Below are 26,612 nucleotides of genomic sequence, written 5' to 3'. Positions count from 1 at the left end.
GTCAGTGGCGACCTACACTGTGAAGCTATATGCCATATATTTTCTATGGAAAGAAAAACCGAGATCGGGCGGGTACAATTTTTTTCTTACAAAAAGGGCCATCGTTGTTCTTAGTGCACGAAAACAACAACGTTATTTAAGCAGTTTCGAGACACGAAAGTCGACGTTACATGATCGAAATAAAAATAACAGACACCCCATTTTCAACACCAACACGTGAATTGATACTCGATATGTTTTGTCAGCTCGCTAATGTTATGACATCGTAAACATAAAACATTGTTGACATTCGGTAGGCACTGCCGAGGTCAGGGTCGAAGCGTAGCGTAGAAGATCCAGGGATCCACATGGTTGTGAGTTGTACTGGGTGGACGTGCACTTAAGGTCTCATAGAAATGGGGAAATATATAAGCGCACTATATGGTGAAGTATGGCACCATTATTGAGTCACGTATTATCGCCAGAGGACATTGAAAGAATATGTTTAGAATTGTATCAACATTCTGCGGAAACGTTATGACAATGAGGGACATCAACATATTGTTTACGAAAAAGAATCGAATCTTTTGTTAGAGGGTCTGGTATTTCCAGAGGCGATACGTGGACATTTTTAGAGCATGTCAAGAAGAAAGAACCAAACTGCCTTTAAATACAATTAGGTTTAAAGCAGCTCCAGCGCTTATTTGATCGGAATTAAGGCCCGAAATTATTCGAGAATTCGACGTTCACCACTTTAGTGAAACCCACGAGCACGCGTACAGTGCTGAATATTTCAGAAACGTAAATATTATGTGGCTTATCCAAGGGACACAACTCTTCCTCGTGCATTACGGCACCTAAGGCAAACGGAAGTTGAAAACGTGTTCTTGGCAACAGTCATAGTATAAGTTATTTGAGGGGACACTGAACGTTGAATCCTGTCCTGTATTTTGTTAAGACTGACTTGTAGACAATCGCTTGTCACAGATATGTAATTTCATATAACGCAGACCGCCACTAAGCGAACAACGACCATCCGACGAAACAGATCTGGTGCAGAACACACACGCCGAGAAACCACACGAACTGATCACCGAAAGTTACTTCTGAATAAGGGTTAACAATCCGAAAATGTACCGTGATTTAAAGAAAAAATGTCAAACTCAAACTCACATAAACGCAGATGAAATCAGGAAGAAAATGAGAAGCTAAACTATACCTGTTGTTTGTCTGTTGCTGCTGTCGATATCGCATGAGATTGCAGTTCAAAAGTGTTCTGACTTGTCTTTTGCATTGTAGATATAGTGGAGACTACTATGAACGACATATACCCAGTAAAATATATAAACAGACTGTATAACGACTGTGAGATGATCTATGTGCAAAACAAAACGTTCACGTCAGATTTCACTTTATTAGATCAAACGGAATGACAGATCACAATATATTGTGTACATGTCTTAAAGGTTTCAGTTATCTCTCCGTAGATTTCAGGGATAGATTAAATCTGTAGTGAGTATAGGGAAAAATGGTAGTCTTTATAGACAGGCATTTTGGTGAAAAAGTCAGGCATTTCCATATCTACAGTACTCGTGGATCGGGGTGGAAGTGTAGTCGGGAGGGGGGGGGGGGGGTGAATAGTTTGGTCGTTATGTAGGTTCGTTACGCAAATTCCTGATGTCCTCCACCTTGATATCGCTACAAGCAGCGTAAAACCATATACCTACACTCACTCAGTATTTCACACAAGAGCGAATCGTAGAAACGGTTCACTCCCAAGTGTGAGATGGCCCAGTTATCGACAGACCAGTCAAGTGTGACCTGTGTAGTGAGTGAGTGAGTTAATATTTAAGGTCACATCGGCAACATCTCAGCCATATCGTGACGAGAACAGTTAATACTGAAATGAAACACATGTCTATTATAAAAACCGTCAACGAAGGACACTAAAAAACTAGAATATCACAGAGTAGAATATAAAACTAGTAACTATACCTAAAACAATTTATCTATAGAGGACAATACAATATAAAAATGGGCTATAGACTGCTAACAACTGAAGGTAGATCACCATACTAGGGACCATGGAGACTTACAGTGCCTTTGCTACCTGCATGGACCCTAGTTGGATTTACAACATCCCCTCAGCTGTTAGCAATTTGGATATATCTAGACTGGACTGTATATATATATATCTGGACTGACAGCCCAAGTAGGCGTAGTGACCTGTGTAAGAGCCTGGACAAATTAATGAGCTGCTCCAAACTTTGAAGAGAGTAGACTACTCCCCGCTCTCAACTTTGTTCTGTTAACTGTTCTCAACCAGACAGTTCATTGTTTTACTATGTACAGTCTGACTATTAGGGCGTGTGACAAATTGGAAGATACCGTAGAAACCCACCCAAAAAGCCGCTTACGACGCTAATGCACAGCGAGACCAAAAATGTCCCAGATTGTCCAGAGGAAATACTTCGCTTTTTGAGTCATGTTTTCAGGATCTGAGCCGTTCTCACCCTTGGATTGTGTAGCAAGACTACTGAAATTTTCCCTTTGTCAATTTTACTTGAAGGATTCCTTACATTTCGAGTTGTCCGTCAACACACAAAATAAAAGAGTGTGGGTGAATGAGTTTAGTTTTACACCGCTATTAGCAATATTCCAAGTACACCACGAAGAGGGACGCCACAAATGGTCTACACATTTTGTTACGAGTGTGTATTGTCTGTATATTTCGTTATTAATTAAGTAGTCATTTTTATTTGGTCACACTGTTTAGTGTTTTGAATATTAAATACGATGGGTCACATTTCGTTTTAATAGCTGGTCAACACTTTTAGGATTCTGGTTTTCCGGAATTTATCTGCTCCTAGTTTTCTATATGTATACTTCCGGGAGACTTATTCGAGGGCATTCTACAGTGTTGACGATGTTTGTTTGTGCCCGAACTTTCGGGAAATGGCTAAATATATATAAACATGCTGGTTGCCTTGCTGCGGGACGGACATTTCTGGAGTTTATATCATCTGCATCCGTCAACGCCTAAATCTACATCATTCGCTGTCAGACAGATCGCTGTGTTTACATTCTGCATCTAGTTGATTACCTCACGTACTGAGACTTTGGTGGGTTTGATATATTATATTTTTGTGACCCATTGACTTAGATTTTGTCTCTCTTGAATTGTATTTGTAATCAGCATTGTGAAATTGACTTGTGACTTTGTATACCTTGCTTTCGTTCCTAAATAATAATATCTGAATATTTTAAACTTTTCTTTGTTCTGTTTTGCTGGTTCACAGGGGATTTCTTACATCGTTTGTCATGGTAAATTAGCTTTAACCGCTAGGCTACGCAACAGCCACACAGAAAATGATATCTTTATAGAACATTAGTAATGTGCCTATATGCGATGATAAATCATGTCGGTATGCAAAGATTATGTGAAGAACCTGAGCAGATATCTTTTGGATAATTACATGAATGTCAGAAAAATGATGATCAGCATATTAGATGTTGTTCACAGTGGCAAAACCTTATAAAGCATGTATACTTAAATGAAACCTTATAAATGTCGACAGCTAAAAGTAGGAACTCGCCATTCTCCAACAAGATACTTACTGTCCGTGCACATATCTGCTGACTTATACATCCCATCTTTACAAAGGCACTTCTTGTTTGACTCTGTAGTCTGTATACACTGAATGTTGTCGTCTGCAGTGTTACACTCGGGTTGGTTACTGCATACACTCCCGAAGACTGGATCTGAAAGTAACATGATGGTAGTACAGAACTGTCAGACAGCATAATGTGTCCCACCACCCACCATTAAACAGTCATCATACTATCTAATCTAAATACTAAATTCGTTTGGCCTGATACAGCGTTGAACAATGACTGATTTCTAAGACGTGTATGACCTTGGAGAAGCACATGAACATATGGCACAAACACGCGTACATGGTCGGATATCACAGGGATTCGATCTCATAGTCCTAGGAGTGCAATTCTGCGCCCCCAGTTGTGAGACTTTAGACGACCGTGTATATGTGGACCGTGCGACGTGTACCAACACGAAACTATTTAGAGGATGATAAGCAATATCCTGCTGAAAGCAGACATTTTAACCACATATGGTCCTTCATATGTTTACATGCATGACAGATCATAGTGCTATACACCTGTATTATAATCTCCAAGATATCTGTACAAGTCAACGTTGTGTGACTGAGTTACTTAGTATTTCCGGAGTCACTGACAGGAGAATTTCAAGAATATGCCTTTAAGTGACCCAATGCCTTACCCATTCACGAGCACGCCTTGTTTGATTTAAATGCCAACGTACAAGAGTGTTACGGTCAGTTGTGGAGTATTTCTGGTAAGGAAAAAATAGAGCATATTCAAGTCTTTAGGTGATACACCTAGTACTAACTGGTTTAGTTGTGACAATAATGACTGTGAATGTAACGTAAGTACTTGTTGTAAATGTCCTTTGGTCTGAGGTAATCGTTTGACTCCTGTTGTACTGTGTGACGATGTGTTGAACTGTGACAATGTATGCTGTTCCTGGAGACAGGGGCTGGATGTTGTAGCTCTTCGGGTTTGCAGGAGCAGGTGCTGGAGAACCTGGAGTTCCTGGAGACCACGTTACTGTATAGCTGGATGTGTACCCTCCAGTGGCATCGGCATTGTTCCAGTTTATGACAATATTACGTGTTCCTATAGTTGTTGGATCTGTGATGACTGGTTTTAGGACGTTTACTGAAAGTATACATATTAACATTGGTAAATGAAAGCAGACTCTTGACATCGAGCATAATAAACATCTTCAAGATTATTGGCTAAAGTCAATGCAAGTATTTCTTAGTATAATGATAATGATATTTATTACCATCGGTATCATGAATTTTCTGAATTTTAGAATCGAGGTAAGATATTGTATTGGTGAGAGTTTCTTAATTGTGTCATAATGCTACGTTTAGTACAAATCCTCAGACCTTTGTCAAACAAAAGTAAAGTACTGCAGCACTGCACAGACATATATGCATCTAATATGGATTTACAAAGACAGCGTTTGCATGAATGGGATTAACAGCAACATCAATGGGTATTTGTGATCCACATAGTAAAACAACGTCAATCAGACCAGAGTGTAACAGAGCTAAGACCTGGTGCGGACGCGAGTATAAGTTCTGTGGAGGGGCAGTATAATCAGACAAAACTATTTTTAACAAACCAAATAATTTACAAATCAAAATGTATGTTGAAAAACAGTAGCAAAAAATAAAAGCTCCATGGCTCAATTTATAACAGATATCGTTTTAAAATCGAAATATTATTAAACAAAAGCGATTCAAGCTCATTTTGGAGACTATCAGAAAGACATTGACGCAGATTTGACCCTGCCAATATTCCTTTTGCATGTATCAAGAACTTAATGCCGAAAAGGAAAATCATACCGTTTGATGACCCCATTGATCTTGCACTAATCTTGACATGAATGATGTAATAATATTCTGAACACTGGCATAAGTGAACATGAAATTACATGTGCCATGCGACTGCTAAGTGATAGAATGAGTGAGTGAGTTAAGGTTTTAAATCACACCAGCAATATTTCAGCCATATCGTGACTAAAACAAGTTATATATTTATAATGATTAGAAGTAAACTATAAACACTTGTCAACGAAGGACAGTAAAATAACTAGACTATCACAGATGTATATTTTCGAACTAAAATTGAACTTTAACACAGTTTAATCATAGATGACAGGACAAAATTTCAGAGGCTATAATTCTCCAACGACTGAAGGTAGATCACCATACTAGGGACGCTAAGTTATAGAAAGGCATGAGACCAGAAAAAAAAACACGGTTAATGAATACACGTTTTTTTCTTTTGTGTTTCAGACTATGAATCAAATATTTGATAAAGGGATTTTCCCTGAACAATGGTTGAATGGTATACATCCCTTATCTACAAACGAAAAGGAAATACACAAGACGCTGGACATTTCCGGGACACAAGTATTGTAGTTACCTTTGAAAATTATTCACCAGTTTAAACGAGTGTACTGAAGTAATTAAATTTTATGAGAATCACATTCAAGTTGTTGGCACTAAACAAATGGCTTGATTGTTTTTTTTCAGAAAGCTGGCTATGTTTGGCGCATACGTTTATGGAAAACGCTCTTAGCACACAGTACTGATGGCAACTCAATCGAATTATTGTTAACATTAGTACGATGGCAATCGTTTACGTGTGTGCTCAAATGATGTATGCTCTAAACGGTTTCCATGCCTTATTTTCAAGACTTGGAACCGCCTTAAAATTCTGCAAAATGTCCTAATCACTCTGCGGACGCTTAGATATGTCTGTTGTATTAATTGCGCTACTTTATGCCTTAAAATTATTACTTCTGTATCATCAAAACATTTTTCAAATGAAATGGCAATCAAGAATAGACAATCTGTGGCAGCCGTTTTCAGTAGAACTGGCCATAGATTTTACTGGCTAAGTCATGTACATGCTGTCATTCTGTGTATGATTAACTGTATATGTGTGCCTCGATTATCGATGCCTGAGCGTACTGTGCTGTTCTTTGAACATACAGCGGTCATATAGCGGTCTTTGGTCATAAAGCGTGATCACCTACATCTACATTGGAATGAAATCACACAGACATTTCTATAACGGAAAGTGCATAAAAATATCATACAGGAAGAACCTATTATGGTATCGCTCAGGAACGATGGGGTTGTCTGATTCAGACTCGATGTTTTTGCAGACCACCGCCATTGAGGTGATGACGTGAAATGCATATTCAGACCAAGGTCAAAGTCGAACCACGGCTTGTGGTTGGGCAATGCGTATAGTGACATAGTTCAGTGGATTCAAATGAACAGCAATGGGCATCATATAATCCAGTGACTGAAGCCAGCTGACCAAAGCTTGTTTCATGAGGTTAGCCACAATTGGCCTCTTCTAACATCTGCACCTGGGCACTTTCCTAAGGTATTTTCCCGAAATGTAGGATCGTTTCGTTTGAGTGGGTGACTTAATATTTAACGTCACATCGGCAATATTTCAGCCATATTGTGACGAGAACATATATGACACTAAAATGGAATATATGTATATTATAAAACCCTGTCGACGAAAGACAACTAATAGCACAATTTGGACAATACAATGTAAAACAGGTTATAGATCATCAACAACTGACAGTATTTTCGATATCTGCATGGATCCTAGCTGGATTGACACCGCTCCTTCTGTCGCTAGCGATTATTAAAATATTAAGCCAATATTAAAGTTACAAATATACTACGATTAAAAGTATGTAAAATAGACCTTGGATTGTAGGGACTCACGTATCCTCTCAGGACGACAATAGTTTTATGATACTTCAATCCCCTTTGAGGGCACAGACACTAGCAATCTAAACTACCAATCAATAAAATACATCTCTTTACACAACATATTATTCAAGACCCATCCATGAAATCAATTATTTAAAAAAAACACTAATTAAATGAGAACTAACAGTGGTAACAAATATTCTCGTCGCATCGTCGCATGATGACCTCTTCAAATCTGGACTGGCAACTCATACTTGTCTTTTGAAAACTCCTGGCTTGGTTATAGTGCGTTCTGTGACAACGACTTGACCAGAAGGCACGACTGAGCGATGCATTCGAGTTCCTGCTGATCTTGTGTAATTTGGAAATAGTTGACCTCAGGGCTACAGGAAGGGGTTGGGGAACTGTACACCTGAGCATTAATTCAGCACGATCTGCTCAACACACTATCTCAAAAGCTGTGGGTTGCATGTTCACGTGCTGAGAATGAGCCAAATACATCGGACACACGCATGCACGCAAGCACGCACGCACGCACGCACGCACGCACGCACGCACTGTATATATGAAGTTTCTTCTTGCAAAAAATCCTTTATATTTCCACAAGATCTTCCGCCGTTCAAAGGCTCTAGGGTAGAAGTAGTCATGGGTAACAGAAGGGTTGCGTTTGTTACGTCATTGTGTTTTTGCCATAGTTTTGTCATAGTTAGGAACAATAGTGGTGAGCATGTATCCATTATGGTTTCAGTGCCTAAATATATACTGAACTACATTAGGATACAAAATTATACTTTTGAATTGAGCTTAGGTTTAAACAGCCTCATGAACAATTGTTCTTTTTCCACTCGTTTATCATTGTTAAGCAATTGAGAAAAAAAACCCGGAAAGGTGGTAAACTGGTCATTTCTGTATTCATCAATGTGTTTGCTTACATTTATACATCGCACATCCGCATCTCGGATTTATTATCTGTGTGCAGTGACTCGGCCCTTTAGTTTGCATTCCAGTTTCTCCAACCATAATGTTCGCCACGTCCCACACGTGTTAAAACATATAGGACATGTTTGCTGCGGCAGTTCATGTTGGTTTTGATAGTAATTAGTTTGTCTTTATAAAATGCAAATTTGCAGTCTTCGGTTATGTTTGAACAAGTTCCACATCGAGATGTGTGACATTTTGTTGCACTGACAGTGTTTATGTCTTATGAATATTTAGGTGGACAAAGGATTTGTTTTAGTTTTTAGGCCACCTAGTGCTACGTATAAATTTAGTCTTGGATAAACCTTTTTTTCATAATATCATTTTTATGCAAAATTGGAAGATTCGCTTTTATAATGGGCATAATTACACAGTTATTAGGGTTGAAAGTACAAACAGATGACAGAATGTCCACCTCTCTATTTGTTTCTTTTATTTTCAAAAGTGTCTCTCTTGGAAATTTTACTGCTTTATGAACATCATTATATCTCTTCACTTTTTTCTAATCTAACATTTCTTGTGTACACATTCGAAGCAATAGTACATACTTTTCTTGCCATTGCATATGGAATATCTATTTTTGTGTGCCGCGGGTGATATGAATTGAATTGCAGGTATTGATGCGTGTCCGTCAGTAGTAAATATCCGTTTTCAGTTCGTTGCCTTGCTTTATAACTTTTACGTCCAAAAATGAAATCTCATTTTGGTCGAATTCCATAGTGAAAGAAATTCAAAGGAGGATCAAGAATATTCCAAAAATGATGCAAATCTCCCACATTTGTAATCCAAATGAGAAAACAATTGTCTAGATATCTTCTCCGTGTGTCTTCATGTTTTGCTGTCTTGTCATCCATCGAATTTGCTACTTTGGAATCTAAAAATTCTTCTTCTACATATCCAATCACCAGAGTAGCGTATAATGGTGTTACTTTTGTTTCCATGGCTTTACCGTTTCTTTGCTTACGAAACTTGTTGTTGAAATGAAAGGTGTTGTTTTCCAGAATGCATTTCAATGATTCCATGATGAACGTATTTGGGAAATTGCAGTCAACGGCATCAGGGTGCTTATTTAGCCTATACTGCTCCGCTTCAAGTCCTAGATCATGAGGTATATTAATATACAGATGTTTCACGACAAAGGCAATGGATACATGTGTTACTACAATTTGCCGCGGTGTTATTACAATTTGCCGCAGTTTATTACATTTTGCCGCGTTATTACAATTTGCGTCGTAACAACATGTTCACCACTATTGTTCCTATGACGTCAAAAGCATGATGACGTCACACGTCACAAGGGACATGTGATGTTTAGGTGCCGTCTATCAGATAGACAATACATTTATGGACTGTTGAATTTAAGAATGACATGACGTGATGAGGTTATAACGAGTGTCAGTTTGGCCATGACAAATGTTATGCATTACAAGTAAACAATGACAGCAAGACAACACTTTCCCAAATTATTTTTTTAAATAGACTGAAAAATGCATGTGAGAGATTTGCAATATTCATGTCATCACTGATGCGGGTAATGTAGAAATGAGAGCATAAATGTTAAGCTATATTCCTACAAGTCCTATTCTAAACATTGATTACTACAAACTCATGTAGTTGTAATAATCTCGTACATGACGATCACAACCCGTGAAGGTCCCCGGGTAGAATAGGCCTTCAGCAACCCATGCTTTCTATGAAAGGCGACTATGCTTGTCGCAATAGGCGACTAACGGGTCGCTGACTTGGCTGACACATGCCATCGGTTCCCAGTTGCGCAGATCGATGTTGGTGATCACTGGATAGTCTTGTCCAGACTCGATTATATACAGACCGCCGTCATATAGCTAGAATATTGTTGAGTGCGGCGTAAAACTAGACTCACTCACTCACTCATGACGATCACGGTTGATTGGTTACCTTGACAATGGTGGGATATCTTTATGGCATTTTAGATGGTGTAGTTTGTTATTTAAAATCCTAAACATAATGTACATGTAGTCCTATTTACTTTCATTAAAACTGCAGCCAATTGGACTAAATCGGTGTGAAGTCGAACAGAAAGGTATAGTGATCAGATCAGGGAATTTGTGGTATAAATAATTTCATTTGATAACTTGTATCCTATTTAATAGCTGAAAAGAAGTTAGAAGTCAAAGTAGTGATTGATTTTAGCAGACAATCAAGAGTGATTGTTTAGCATAAAATATGAGTATCTCTCATGGGCATTCTATATGGAGTTCATACATTGTCATTCTCAACCGTTTGTCAGAGTAGACTCAATGATATATGATTACGTTTTCCCGAATATGTGGTGTCATTTTTGACTTTCAGTGATTCGTTAACAAAATACTCTGTGTTTCTGCATTTTATGCCCAGTTAATGACTGAGATTGAATATATCCTGTCTGTTACGTGAATGGGTAAATGAAAAGAACACGTCACAATTTAATTCTGGACTCACAATAGTCCAGAAACTCTCCTCACTGTGGCCCCTCTCTCACAAGAAATTTGGCAAAAATAAACATGCAGTTATTATGAATATGTGCTAAGGATGAAAAATTGAAAAAAACTTTTTTTCGAAAACTGAAAATTTAAACTCGCTCGTCCATGGGCACGCCCATGGGCGAACAGCGGCCCATAGACAGGCCCATGGACAGGCCCATGGGCGAGAGTGTTTAATTTCGTCCAGAATAAATGTTTTGGAGGTTGTAAATGAATGAAAAAATGTTAATAAGTATCATGACTCAAATTTCAGCTCGATTTGACTTGACTCCGCTAACGGACAGCGATTTTAAAAAAATCTCGCCCATGGGTGAAAAACATATTGGCCCATGGACGAGAATATTTACTTTCACTGAAAATACATTTTTTTTCCCATGTTTTGCAGTCTGTAAATAAATGTAAGTATATTTATTAGTGTCGTGACACGAAAATCAGCTTATTGTGACTTAATTCTGATAATTTAGAGCGATTTAAAAATATCATTTGGCCCATGGGTGAGAATATTCACTTTTACTCAAATGACATCTTTTTGCATGTTTTGGGTGTTGTAAATGAGTGAAACTATGTTCATAAGTATCATAATACAAATTTCAACTTATTTTGACTTAATTCCGTTAATTTAGAGCGATGTTTAAAAATGCCTTTTACCCCAAATGTATCGTTTCACGTGTTTTGGAGGATGTTAATGAATGAAAGTACATTTATGAGCATCATGACAGAAATTTCAACTCATTTGACTTAATTCCGCTAATTGAGAGCGATTTTTAAAACTCTCGCCCATGGGCGAAAAACATTTTGGCCCATGGGCGAGAAAATATTTTTTTCACTCAAAATAGATCTTTTGACATGTTTTGCAGTTTGTAAATGAATGCAAGCATATTTATAAGTATCATGACACGACATCCAACTCATTTTGACTTCATTCTGCTAATTTAGAGCGATTTAAAAGGAATCTCGCCCATGGGCGAGAATATTTCCTTTTACTCCAAATACATCTTTTCCAATGTTTTGAAGGATGTAAATGAATGAAAGTGGCTTTACGAGTATCATGACACAAAATCCAACTGATCTGATTTAATTTTGCGAATTCAGGGGGATTTTAAAAAATATACGAGAATAATTAATTTTACTCAAAATACATCTTTTCCTGTGGTTTGGAGGTTGTAAATGAATGAGACCTGCATAATCGGGAACCGATGACATGTGGCAATCAAGTTAGCGAGTCGGACCACCCGATCCCGTTAGTCGCCTCTTACGACAAGCATTGTCACCTTTTATGGCAAGCATTGCTTGCTGAAGCCCTGTTCTACTCCAGATCTTCATAGGTCCGGAACGCAGAGCTATGAAATTGAAGTTATTTGTGAAAGTCCTTACTCCAGTGACACAAAGACTATGCTGGGACACATAAATAAACAGTGTTGTGAGATCTTTAAGCTGTTTTGAAATATGTCTCGTCAATCCCACTGACATTCGCCAATAACCACTTAAATATAGAATATATAGGTGAATGGGAGAGTCCATATACTATGATCAGAGGGGATTTAGCGACCGTATTGGAGTGAAAGAATGACAAAACTCAGTGATAGATTAATGAGTGTCTTTTTTATGCATTATGAAAATGGTAATGGTAAATTATCACAAAATGCCCAATACCCGTCCAGCATGTCATACATATATGCATCATACTCTTATGATATGTATAACATCACATTTTAGTTAAAAGTTGCATGCGTTGAGCTTGTTAGATGTTTTAAAGATTAATGGAAAAGGTAGAGAAGGACACCCGCACTTGGGAACTTAACTTGTTCCAGTGAGACGCCACGGTTCAGTGGTTACAGATATTCGGCCTTCTGTGCTCTCTGCTTACGGTGATGTAGATGAAGATTACGCAGGAAAATTAGGTGAGGTGGGTATATTACGTCAACAGGCAGCTGTGCAGTCAAGCAGATAGTTTGTTGTTTAAACCTGTCTGAAAATTGTTATGTCTGACAAGGGAGACTATAATTAACTGATGTTAACACATGTGATCTAACGATAGTTTTGCACATTTATACTGAAGGTTATCTATCATGTGTAAATGTTAAGAAATTCAGAACAGCATTATCACGTTTTCGTTGCTCATCCCATGATTTATTGATTGAAAAGGGGAGATTTATGAATATAAAAAGAGAAGATAGACTATGTAAATGTTGCACTAACAATGCAATAGAAGACGAATATCATTTCCTTCTTGTCTGTCCAGCATTTGATACACTACGTAGAAAATATATGAAAGAATACTATTTTGTACATCCATCGATTGCCAAATTCTCTTCACTGTTGACGTGTTCAAATGAAAAGGTAATCCAAAATATTGCAATTTTTATTCACAAAGCTATGCTATCCAGACAATTCTTCTATAAATGATATGTATATGGAGTGCGCCCTACAAATGATATAAAGATATGTGTGATATCGAGAAGTGAGTGATTTAGCATGATACTATATTACATTTGCTAAAATGTCATGTATATGATTTGATATGCCATTATATATGATGTACAAGCTGATCTTTGACATATGATATATAGGATATGACGTGAGACGATGATATGATGTATTATGATATGGTATGATACTATTTCCGATGTGAGAACATATATGATACGACATGACATGACATGGTACCATCTGATATCATATGATCTAATATGACGTGATACAGCATTATATGGTATGATATGACTCCATGATATTATACTACTTTATATCATGAGTAGTATGATGTGTGTTTTATACTATAGGCCTGAGGCCTTTCAGTATTGAAATAAATAAACTATTGATAGTTTTGCATTATTTAGCATGTTTAGGAAGGGATGGTCGTGGTGTATCATTTATTCTTTCATTCATTCACATATGTACTTCTTTCTTTTATTATTTCTTTCATTCATTCACATATACATCTTGCTCTTAATTCTTATTATAATTCATTCATTCATTCATTCATTCATTGTAAGATTTCGACTGATACAGTAAACTGGCTGAAGTACTGTTAAACACAGCCGAAGTTGCGCTGGAAACGAACCAAGTGACTGTGTGCGCTGGAGCATGACGAGGAACATGTTAATTGGTACAAATGGTAAAGAAAGCAAGCGAGTGACCTATCACTGTTGTAGATTATTCCTGGTCTGACAAATAGGAGAATACCCCATAAAACCTCGGTCGAAAAACTGGCAAACGAGAATTACTTAAAGTGGATCCCACAATATTAAAACGAAACATGCTAAACTGGGTAGGTACACTTAAAACTACTGGGTAGGTACACTTTCCAAGCGTAAGGTTTTGCCCACTATAGAATGTATTCCACAACGAAAATTTTGACAACATACCGTGTGTCACCTAGAAAGAAATACAGTTTTGGTGCTTTGTGTTTCCTTCTGAGGGGTTTTACAAGATCATTAGCTCACGACTGGTGATGCGTGATGTCCTGGGCAGAAAGTGACATTATTTTGAGTTGTTTACTTAATTGCCCAGTTGGGGATCCTTAATTACTTATTTGTTCTGAAGGAGCACGGACTATATATTCTATATTTAAGTGGTTATTGGCGAATGTCAGTGGGATTGACAAGACATATTTCAAAACAGCTTAAAGATCTCACAACGCTGTTTATTGTGTCCCAGCATAGTCTTTGTGTCACTGGAGTAAGGACTTTCACAAATAACTTCTCTGCGTTCCGGACCTATGAAGATCTGGAGTAGAACAGGGCTTCAGCAAGCAATGCTTGCTATAAAAGGCGACAATGCTTGTCGTAAGAGGCGACTAACGGGATCGGGTGGTCCGACTCGCTAACTTGATTGCCACATCGGTTCCCGATTGTGTAGGTCGATGGTCATGCTGTTGATCACTGGACTGTCTGGTCGAAAATTGATTATCTACAAACCGCCGCCATGTTGGTTGAATATTGCTGAGTGTGACATAGAACTAAACTCACTAAATTAAACTGAAATTATTTGTCATTATAATTTCATTTGAATTTTAACCATATGCTTGCAAAATAAAGAAAACAAGCAAATGAAAATATTTTCGTCCACGAGCGAGGTTAGTCGAATTAAGACAGGAGTGATACTTATAAACACACTTTCATTCATTTACAACCTCTAAAACAATAAAAAAAAATATGTATTTGGAGTGGAAGTGCAGATTCTTGTAGTTAGCGGAATTACGTCAAAATGAGTTGAATTTTGTGCCATATCCTCATTCATTTACAACCTCCAAACACAGGAAAAGATGTATTTTGAGTAAAATTAATTATTCTCGTATATTTTTTAAAATCCCCCTGAATTCGCAAAATTAAATCAGATCAGTTGGATTTTGTGTCATGATACTCGTAAAGTCACTTTCATTCATTTACATCCTTCAAAACATTGGAAAAGATGTATTTGGAGTAAAAGGAAATATTAAATCTTTTAAATCGCTCTAAATTAGCAGAATGAAGTCAAAATGAGTTGGATGTCGTGTCATGATACTTATAAATATGCTTGCATTCATTTACAAACTGCAAAACATGTCAAAAGATCTATTTTGAGTGAAAAAAATATTTTCTCGCCCATGGGCCAAAATGTTTTTCGCCCATGGGCGAGAGTTTTTAAAATCGCTCTCAATTAGCGGAATTAAGTCAAATGAGTTGAAATTTCTGTCATGATGCTCATAAATGTACTTTCATTCATTAACATCCTCCAAAACACGTGAAACGATATATTTGGGGTAAAAAGGCATTGTTCTCGCCCATGGGCCAAAATGTTTTTCACCCATGGGCGAGATTTTTAAACATCGCTCTAAATTAACGGAATTAAGTCAAAATAAGTTGAAATTTGTATTATGATACTTATGAACATAGTTTCACTCATTTACAACACCCAAAACATGCAAAAAGATGTCATTTGAGTAAAAGTGAATATTCTCGCCCATGGGCCAAATGATATTTTTAAATCGCTCTAAATTATCAGAATTAAGTCACAATAAGCTGATTTTCGTGTCACGACACTAATAAATATACTTACATTTATTTACAAACTGCAAAACATGGAAAAAACATGTATTTTCAGTGAAGGTAAATATTCTCGTCCATGGGCCAATATGTTTTTCACCCATGGGCGAGATTTTTTAAAATCGCTGTCCGTTAGCGGAGTCAAGTCAAATCGAGCTGAAATTTGAGTCATGATACTTATTAACATTTCTTCATTCATTTACAACCTCCAAAACATTTATTCTGGACGAAATTAAACACTCTCGCCCATGGGCCTGTCCATGGGCCTGTCTATGGGCCGCTGTTCGCCCATGGGCGTGCCCATGGACGAGCGAGTTTAAATTTTCAGTTTTCGAAATTTTTTTTTTTTTTCAATTTTTCATCCTTAGAAACATATTCATAGTAACTGCATGTTTATTTTTGCCAAATTTCTTGTGAGAGAGGGGCCACAGTGAGGAGAGTTTCTGGACTATTGTGAGTCCAGAATTAAATTGTGAGGTGTTAAAGTCACACATTTTTTTCCAAGAACATGTTATTCAGTTACTTGATATTGTATCGTTACAGTATATAGTGTGACCTCCAAGTTCAGAAAAATATTATTGCTTTCTTTTATGAAAAGTCAATCTAAACCTTCGATTCAGTCGAAAATCACGTTGAGTGTCTTACGTTTAATTGTCGCTGTAAACTTAGGTTACTCTTAAATTGTTTAATCTGCTCTAAACCTCTAACTAGGTGTGAGCACCACATAACATACAGATGATGCATATGTGACATGTGGTACACTTTGGTGGGACTCTCCCAGCTAGATAAATGTATATGTCAGCTGGGCAGGACAAATTGCTTGATACCAGTGTCATGATTTTGTGACCTAGTATTATAACAGCACACTGTTAAATCGACACAATTGTATGCAAAGAGGCACAGTAGTCAACTATCTACGTGCATAATCGTGTTGCTCCAAGTGTTGGATATTTTGTGAAGGATTTTGCTGGGTTGTGAAGAAATATGTATTTTTTGTTTCGTTTTGGGATTTTTTTTGTGGTGGTACGCAATGATCATTTTTGTAAAAAAAAAAGTTATCTCCATTGGACCGCCATGTGCCTTTTAGAGAATCACAACGAAAAGCAGCTGGCTGACAGCGAAGGTACACATCGTGACTTTTTGACTGAGAATCTGAGTAAAGTTAACGCAAATTAGCACATCATCGTGTCAGCATGTCAGTAGTGTATTTGTTGTGTATCAGTCGCCCAAATAAACCCTAATTCGCAGCCTCATTTCTGAATTCGCCATGTTCTCTCACGAACACCAAGGGCAATACTGCATTTGCAGCTGAGATTTGATCACGACGAATGATACACGTACTTTTATTATCATTAGCTTTGAAGTTGTGTGAGTTCGTTGTGTACGAAAATGCTCGAGCACGAAAGGTGTGTTTAGACATGTATATATAATGTTACATTTATTACGTGAACGTAAAAATCTACTTCAGTTCTCCAACAACAGATGTATTAATTTCACAATATATGTCTTATCTTAATTTATTCCTTTAGATAAGAGTATTGACAGTCAAATCGAAAGTGGATATTTGTATGATGTGAAAAATACACTAGACGATTTCAAAAACACAAAAGTGTTCACTTTGGTTTACTTTTACATCAATACTATATTAGATAAATTACTGGTGACCACAAGCGGAGGGCATTCCCCAGAAGTCTGTTGCCAAGTAAAGCAATACACTGAGATACTTACTATTCGTACAAGGTGATGGTGATGATGGCATATACATCCCATTCTTACACAAGCATCTGCTCATTGGTGACACAGTAACCTGCACACACTGAATGCTCTGGTCAGTGATGTCGCACTGAGTCCGGTCAGTACATTCCCCACCAAAGACTTGCTCTGAAAGTAACCAATGATGTCAGTACAGCAGTGTGTGAACATGGTAAAGGATTGCAGCATACTTGAAAGTACCCAGCTCTAATCTTAATCAAACGATCTAACACCTATACTGATGCCTTGAGTGTCATAAGCCCGTGATACCAACTATTGAGTGGCGTGACATCCATAAACAAACATGCTTTAGTCCTGAGACACAATCCTTGGACAACCATTGTGCGAAGCCATGGTGATTTATTGAAAGTTCTGATATTTTAGAGCCAATATCTTTAAGCAGGCTACTGCATGTTGAGTTGGAAATGAATATTATGATAATCTGTGTTCCAGATCTTTGCGTTTTGTGTGTGAGATACATATTTGACCAGCTGCAAGTTTTGTGCATGTTACCAGAGATATAAGGATGGTAGTAGGCGAGGTAGTACGTTCGATCATCACGTAGAATACCCTGCATCGATCACCCACATGGGTACAATGTGTGAGACCCTTTTCTTGACAGTTGTTCGTGCTAATATTGCTGGAACATTTCTAAGAGATCTAAAATCTTACTCACTTCGGAAACCGATACTTTATCACTTCCTTTTATGAGCATTTTCCTTTTTATAACTTTTTTCTTTATGACACTGATGTATGTCATTAATATGCCCACGAGTCACACTTCACTCGAGTCAAGAAAGCGTTATTGCTATCACAATTTTGTCACGTCGATGATGAACAGGCACAAGTACACGACACATAACATCAATAACTGAAAGCACCATCGGTGCTGTACATGCATAATCACATGACAAAGTCAACTGTGCCTCAGCACTTGCTGACCACCGATGAACTGCCAAAGTTCATACTGAGTTGTGATAAAAGGTCAAACTGGTAGAGAAACGATGTTTCACGACAACTACTAAGAATTCCAGAAGCCCAAAGGACTGACTTTTACCATACGCATTACCTCCTAACGCGTAATCACAAATAGCTCTTAAGACTTTTCATTGCCTTCTGTTGGTCATTGCAAGCAATTAACTAAGAATTGATCTTGCAAGCCTTACATGACTCTTTTGGAACATATTAATCGCAAACAATGTATGTCATAACTAATTTAGCTTTAAGTAAAGCTAAAATAAAGACTAATTAACTGAGAGAGAATACAAAAAGTTATGTCTTGGTGGAATAAGACTGATGGCGATACGACAGAAATGCATCAAATTTTGGTACTTGTTGCAAATGTCCTTTGGTCTGAGGTAATCGTTTGACTCCTGTTGTACTGTGTTATGATGAGGGTAACTGTGACAGTGTATGTTGTTCCTGGAGACAGAGACAGGATGTTGTAGCTCTTCTTGTTTGCAGCAACAGGTGCTGGAGAACCTTGAGTTCCTGGAGACCACGTTACTGTATAGCTGAATGTGTACCCTCCAGTGACATCGGCATTGTTCCAGGTGATGTCAATATTACGTGTTCCTGTAGTTGCTGGGTCTATGATGGTTGGTTTAAGTTGGCTTACTGAAAATATACACGATTATATTGATAAGTGAAAGCCAAATTAACATCATCAATAGTTATCCTCAACAGGCCTATTAGGAACAGGATTATCTACAGGATTAGCAACGTGTCCCTTAGGATAGTGATGGTTGTGCCTGGCATATGATTTTGGTAGATGTACCTTGGTCCGGTTAGTAGTTTATCTGAATATATACACGTTCAAACAACACTTCACTAGTCAAACTATCACTACTTGTACTTCAGTTATAACAATGTAAATGAAGTGTTTATGTATTGATATTGATCAATCTAATTACCAAAAAATGTTAACACACTGAAAATCGGGTTTGCTTTACTTGTGCAATTGTCATTCGTAAACGGTGCTCTCTTGAAGGGAGGTTATTGTGAACAGGTTTGATTTGGGAAGACATTCAGGTAGATGCGATATTCTAAAGTGCATGCTTACAGCGGACCGACGGTGTCATTGTTAAGTACAAGCGGTACCTAATTATTCAACTGCTGTAAATCCAACTGAGGTACTTAGCAGGTAGCAGAAGTAACATATGTCCCAACATTCCCTGGTATGGTGACTTAACATTGGTGGCTCGTGATCTGTAGACTGGTTACACACTAGGTTTAGACAATTCTTATATATCCTAGATTCAGTGTATTTATGTTAAATGTGTACATCTTATAGATTAAATGCAGCCGATGTGATTTTACATTTAACCCACTCACTCAACTGATAAGGACATATTGTGTCCCTTCTAACAGAAACGAAATCTTCATTGAGAAACAACAATGTCAGTGTGACACATGTGCATGTGTATGGAAGTCTATGAACTGTGTTCTCGATGCGCTTAGAACCAGAGGTAGAACGCTTCAACAGGAGAACGCTTGATCGCATGTTACATGTGTTAATGTTGCCATGTTACATAATCGAAATATAACTGTGCTTCCATTTACGGCGGTGATTATGTCAATCACTTTGACAATAAACACTGATACTATAGCTACGTGATGACTTAAAGTTATAGGTATTTGCCTCAGGTTAGGAATATCCGCGGAATGTTATATGTTTTATCAAGCGTTTCTTTTGTTTGTGACGCAGCATATATACCTAGAATTTTACAGAATTATTTGTTTTCATATCTCCAAATCCTGTTCATCAACATTGATATCAGAATACCGTGTTTGAATGAAAACGGGAAAATACCAGCTGCTGGCTTTATTCAGTACACCCACGTGAGGGAACGAACCTTAACGACTGGCCTGACAGGTGAATGCTTCACTATTGAGGCTATCTCACTTAATTTGCAACAGTGTGAATTAAGAACAAATAAGGATGAACAAAAATGGTGAATGGCAACGTCTAGTAACTTATCAAACACACGTATTTGCCAATCAAAGTAAATGTCACGTTGCATGTAAAGTATCAAAGTTTTTTTTATAAAAAGGAAAACATTTTGGCACGAATGCATATACACCATGTTGTCATATTTCGGATGCAATTTCTGCATCTTTACACATTTATTTTGTGTTTTACCATCACAGCTATATGTACATTATTTTAAGAAATTTAAGTGCTCTTTCACAAATTATAGCTTGACATAATAAGGGATCGAAAAGCGACAAAACCGACGTTCTAGTAACATGTTTCGACAGGAAATCGTCCGCACACTGAAAACCAATACAAATAATTTTATATAAACGCCTAGAAACATTTACGAAAATATAATATGAACCTGAGATCTGAGTGTACTTCCATAAGTTTCGTTGACGGAGAAATTCAATTTACGGAAGAGAAATAATTATCTAAGTTCATAATCTTCTCACTGTCATCCATTTCGTTGTCTCATTTTCATAAACGTTCCCACAACCAATGGTATCAATGATTTTGTGGCTGTAAATGTTTCTATATCCAAGATTTGCGTGGAAAGACATTTGTTAACTGAAAAATTGACTTGATTCATTTATATTTTATCTAATCGATTCAATGGCGTAATCGACCATGGTTAATACTTAATACTTACTTTGAACGCAAGATGTATTGGGCCTGTACGACCCATTCGTACAGAGGCACTTCTTGTCCGTTACAGTCTGTATACACTCAATGTTGGTGTCTGAGGTCTTGTTACACTGGGATGTATCAGTACATGCACCGCCGAATGCTTGTTCTGAAATGTCCAATTGCATCCAGTTCATACAGTTATCCTCAGTCCGCAAAACTCCTTGACACAAATAATAGACATCACAGAAATTCAGATTCTATATATTTCCATGCGTCATAACCTTAGCATAATTCTAATATTTCAACATTATATATTTAATAATTTTTCGCAACTCTTTTTTCAAATAGTGATACTTGCTGAGTAATCAAAACCTAAGTTGTTTCAATGGCATTTAGAAGTTGGTGGAATCAGCTAGCCTAACAGCCAGTGGTCGACCAGTTTAAAAGACCACAAAACATCAGTTCAAAATTTGGATCAGAAGTCTGCTGTATGTGAACACATCCTGTACAATCCCAATCACAAGATTGTTTGGGACAACACCAGGACATTAGTTAGGAACGCCAATGACTTCAAAAGACGGAAGTTCCTAGAAGCCATTGCAATCAAGCGGAAAAATCCCTCAATCAGCAGAGACGGTGGTGTTTACTAGTACCAACCCAATGCATGGAACCACCTTCTCCTCAGTGACTAACCTTTATCCAAACATCTTTACCTGTAACTCGTTAACCTAATCAATACAAGCCTGGACGCCAATCAGTTGAAGCCTGTACATAAGTTGAAGCCTGTACATCAATCAGTCGAAGCCTGTACATCAATTAATAGAAACCTGTGTATCTTGTTACCCATTGTTATCTGTCTACTGTTATGTCTATATATACCACATCCCTTTAGTTTTACCTTCACTTCATCTGAAGAAGAGACTAGGAACTGTCTCGAAACGCTGTGACCTAGTATAATAAAGAAGTTGAACCATAAAGCATTTTCAGTTTAATCAAAACCTGTTACGGCAAAAATCATGTCGTCTCCCCATTAATATGTGATACCAAATTCATCTGTATATGCAAAATGAAATGTATATGTAGTTATCACATATCTGATACGTGGCATTCAGTTTCAGTTTTAGAGAACCAGTGTATGGTATAAACAATGAAGAGATAGTTACAGTTGTAGGTAAAAGTAGTCACAAACACACACGCATATACCACACACATGTTCTTGTACGATGGAAGAATGGTTCAGGAAGAAGGTTGGTACAGGAAACAAACTTTAAGCTATTTGGATGGGAATAATAGATCGGCAGGTACAGCAGATCGAAGAAAATAAGGAGGTGGGTATGGCTTGTTGTCGAGTTAATTCATGTTATATCTTTGTAAAGTTTTATATAACTATATATGTGCTGCTATATGTTCCATGCTTCTTTATATCCGCCTTGAAGCACTTGTATAAGTACTTTGTCAGAATATGTATCACTGTCTATGGTGCATGTTGTGCACAGGGCTGATGGCCCACACCACTGTACCGAAATAAAAAAAATACAACTCATGTAACCTTTCATCAATATCGAGGTGTCATCTCACTTGAATTAGTAACACTATGTCATTATATGTGTTGTGCATATCACTTGGAAAGAGACTATTTCTAATAAAAGAACAGTGTAGAAATACCACCATTCGAATTCTAAACTTCTCATCGTTTTCAACAAATTTACTATATGACATAATGCCCGTACTTTCTCCCTTCTGTACGATAGATATTTGTAATCATCTCTTTGTTATGATCCCTTTGACGCAAGTAAGTCGACGTTTGTTTAAACCAGATGTAAACACAATTTTACAGCTGGTTTGTCATTTTGTACTTGATCAATTCTGAAAGCTAATGCTATCGACATCTGTAAGAAACCCATGCTAAAGGCATAGTGAGTGATCATGTGTTTATGAATCATCATCAAACTGTGACACTTGTCACAAGCACACGCAAAGGCCTGGCAACTGACCAGTCTAAACATAAACAAGGACGTGTTGTAGAGGTCAAAGCAGTGGATTCCATCAGATATAATTTTTGTTAACGATGTGGCAAATTTGAAAATATTCTCTGCAAGTCAATCATAAAGTTTTCTAAGCTTTTATTGAGGCATGTTAACCATGACAAAAAAAACCCTTACGAAAGTGTGTCTGACGCTCTTTCTTGTTGTAGTGAGTTTTAGTAGATGTATATATACATAAGCCGAATCCATTACATTTTGCATTGTTGTTATTACAGTATGTAAGGTTTTCACTTCAACTCCGAAATCCACTGATAAAAGATAAAGCGCCTGGGGCTACCGCTGATAGAAGAAATAGTCTTCGTGCGTGCAAGGTGGTAGGCAAGGTGATCAGAGACGGAAACTTGAACACAGATATTATCAAATTTGAGGAGGTTAAATACGGCAAGGTCTGAAACATTACTTTCAGTGCAGGTGTTGATGGTTGCGTTGTAGTAGTGAGTGTCATCACACGCACATTTGCTGGATCCATTACAGACTGCATTGGTGGTAATACAATGTGTAGTGTCATCACAGGTATCTCCATAACCCACTTCCGAAATTAAATATGTGCATACAGTACAATATACTTCATGCTTTGCATTTGTTATACATATTCTGAGAGATTGATGTACTTCATTGTATATTTTCCCTTCGTGTTTGCTGCTCAACTTATGGCTAACATGTAGTCGAAGTCACTTTTACTTTCACTTCACAGAGAGAGTTAAAAGGCTTTAAAATCATTCGAAGTATCTAGTCATTACTTTTAAAATATAATTTTAAAATGTTGTATCTTCGGTAAATAGAGTTTTCTGAAACAGATATCTGAAATGCAATACAGAAAATCCAAACATTAATCCTGAAAACAGAATGTAAAGTAAATACTTCAGTTTGGTGATTAGGTATACAGTTGTTGCGTTAAGGTAACTAAAATGCTTTGTAAGCATCCAAGAACTAGTATGTATGAGTACTCACATAACATTTAGAGGAGTGAAGTGTTTTCACACGGATAGATATATACCTACTTACCTACTTATCTTCATCATAACAAATCATTGACAAAAACCCATACGTGTACTTGATATCAAGATGAAAAACTGCATTAATGATGGAAAACCGCATTGAGGATGCTGTTGCATATGTACACCAAAGACTGTCCCAACTGAATTAGCGTTACGGATTCTTTTTATCGTGCTGTTTCCGTGAGTGAGTTAAAGTGTACAGTCACTTTGGCAATATTTCAGCCATATCGTGACTAAAAAGGGTCATATTGAAATAGTTATCTTAAAAATCTGCCTCCGAAGGACAGTAAAAGAACTAGAATATCACATTAGAGATTTAAACCTGGCATGTGACTTGACAGTACACACTATTTAGGACATTACAATATAAAAAACAGGCGATAGAGCACTAGCAACTAAAGACAGATCAACATACTAGGGGATAATGTTCTTTATGCTTGAGTAGACAATATTCTTGAAAACACTAGGTCTGTTTTGTGAAAACCAGTCCAATGACTTCTTCATAATTTTATTGCCATTTTGAATGCCATATTTTAAACGTAGTACGGGCAGGTCTAATAACAGAACATTTATATGTATTTACTATGTGCGACGCAGAGAAGGATAACGTGCATGGCGCTGCTAGTGCTAGAAGGACTATCCTCTATGCAAGCTGGGTGGTAAGCAAGGTGACCAGAGACGGGAATTGCACTGGAACCGGAAGACAGCTGTTTTGAAATGATAGGCTGAGGAGGCTAAACAGTAAGGTCTGAAACATTACTCTCAGTGCAGGTGTCGTTGGTTGCGTCGTGGTAGTGAAAGTCATCACATGCACACATGCTTGATCCATTACAACTTGCATTTTTGGTAACACACTGTGTATTGTTATCACAGTTACCTCCGTAAACCACTTCTGAAATTAAATATGTGAGAACAATTCAATATACTTCATGCTTTGCATTGGTTATGTATATCATGGCAGCCTCACGCACGTAATACAGATAGCTCCGTAAACCACTTGAACATGTGGATGCAATACTTTATGGATCAAGCTTTGCAGTCTGATGAATGCCATGACAGCTTGATGGACTTGACAGCTTGATGGCTCTGAGCTCTTTTTGTTGCTGACATTGTCGGATATGTTGCTGAGTTGACTTTACCTTTCAACTCACAGAGAGAACTAACTGCATAGGCTTTAAAGTCATTCCAAATAATAAGCCATTACTTTTAAAGGATAAAATGGTAAATGTAGTATATTCTGTAAATAGGGTTTCTAGAGACAAATGTCTGCAATGCGATACCTAAACGCAAACATTAATCCTCAAAACACAATGCACACGAATTCTGCAATGGGTTAGTTGTTCTATTTAGCTCACTAAAATCGTTTGAAATTATTGAACACCTAGAATCTATGGTGACTGACGGAACATCTGGAGTCAAATCTATCTGGATCATACTCTTACTTCATGCCAAAGAAATACTCTTCACTATTAACTGCATAAGCAATTGTTCATGTACATCTAGTTGCAACAGAGGCATTCGGGGTGCCATTCGAATATACTTTGGTGATTCACTAGTCCCATATTTTCTAAAGCTTTCATCATGACAAATCTTTGACAACACCTCACACATGAACGTGGTATCAAGAGAAAGAAATTAACGTTGTACATAACAACTATTCGTGTTGATAAAACCGAGGATGGTGCGGTTCAGATATTGAAAAATAGTATAGAGGATGATAATGCAAATATATGTCACAGATTCCTCACACAGAAATAGCATTACCGACTATTTCTGATTATGCTGTATATGTAATAACATTTCATTCCCGATATATCTTTTGGTGAGAGTGCTGTAGAAAATGGTTATTGCAGTACAACAGGAGTACACAAGTAGCAAGAGATTGGTAATTCACCTGACGTTCTTAATACAGAGGCCTCTGTAAGCCACCTCTGAAACTGAACATCTAAATACAACACTTTATAGATCATGGTTTGCATTCTGATGAGTGTCATGACAGCCTGACGTACTTAACAGTACGTGTTCCCTGAGCTTCGTTTGTTGTTGACACTATGGTTGATATGTTGCTGAGCTAAATTTACCCTTCAACTCACAGAGAAAAATACGTGCACACGCTTTAAGGTTGTTCTAAATGAACTACGAGTCATTACTGGAAAAGGTAATATATATTGTGTACATAAGACTCTCGAGACAAATATCTGAAAAGCGAAAAACCCAAAACAATAACCCCCAAAGCACAATACACAAGAATTCTCAAATTCAATGGTGAGGTAAATGTATGTAGTTTCTAGAATGGAAGGCATCGGTTAGTTGCTGTTCTATCCTAACTAAACACACGTGAAAGCAATGAATAACTACTATCTG

At 37.4% G+C, this 26,612-nt stretch overlaps 2 protein-coding genes across 2 annotated transcripts in view; both read right to left on the bottom strand.

Moving 5' to 3' along the window:
- Positions 1-26,612, bottom strand: part of LOC137286178 (fibronectin-like) — a 263,485-nt gene that overhangs the window by 117,740 nt on the left and 119,133 nt on the right. Inside the window, exon 10 of the mRNA XM_067817877.1 lies at positions 3,598-3,741. Within this exon, the coding sequence (XP_067673978.1) occupies positions 3,598-3,741 (144 nt within the window). The remainder of the gene's footprint in view (positions 1-3,597; positions 3,742-26,612) is intronic.
- The window catches only part of LOC137286175 (receptor-type tyrosine-protein phosphatase H-like), a 298,258-nt gene that overhangs the window by 231,612 nt on the left and 40,034 nt on the right, over positions 1-26,612 (bottom strand). The window contains exon 3 of the mRNA XM_067817873.1: positions 21,228-21,371. Within this exon, the coding sequence (XP_067673974.1) occupies positions 21,228-21,371 (144 nt within the window). The remainder of the gene's footprint in view (positions 1-21,227; positions 21,372-26,612) is intronic.

The sequence above is a fragment of the Haliotis asinina genome, chromosome 6 (genome assembly GCF_037392515.1).
Source record: "Haliotis asinina isolate JCU_RB_2024 chromosome 6, JCU_Hal_asi_v2, whole genome shotgun sequence".
NCBI lineage: Eukaryota > Metazoa > Mollusca > Gastropoda > Lepetellida > Haliotidae > Haliotis > Haliotis asinina.
This window is presented reverse-complemented; position numbering and strand designations above follow the sequence as displayed.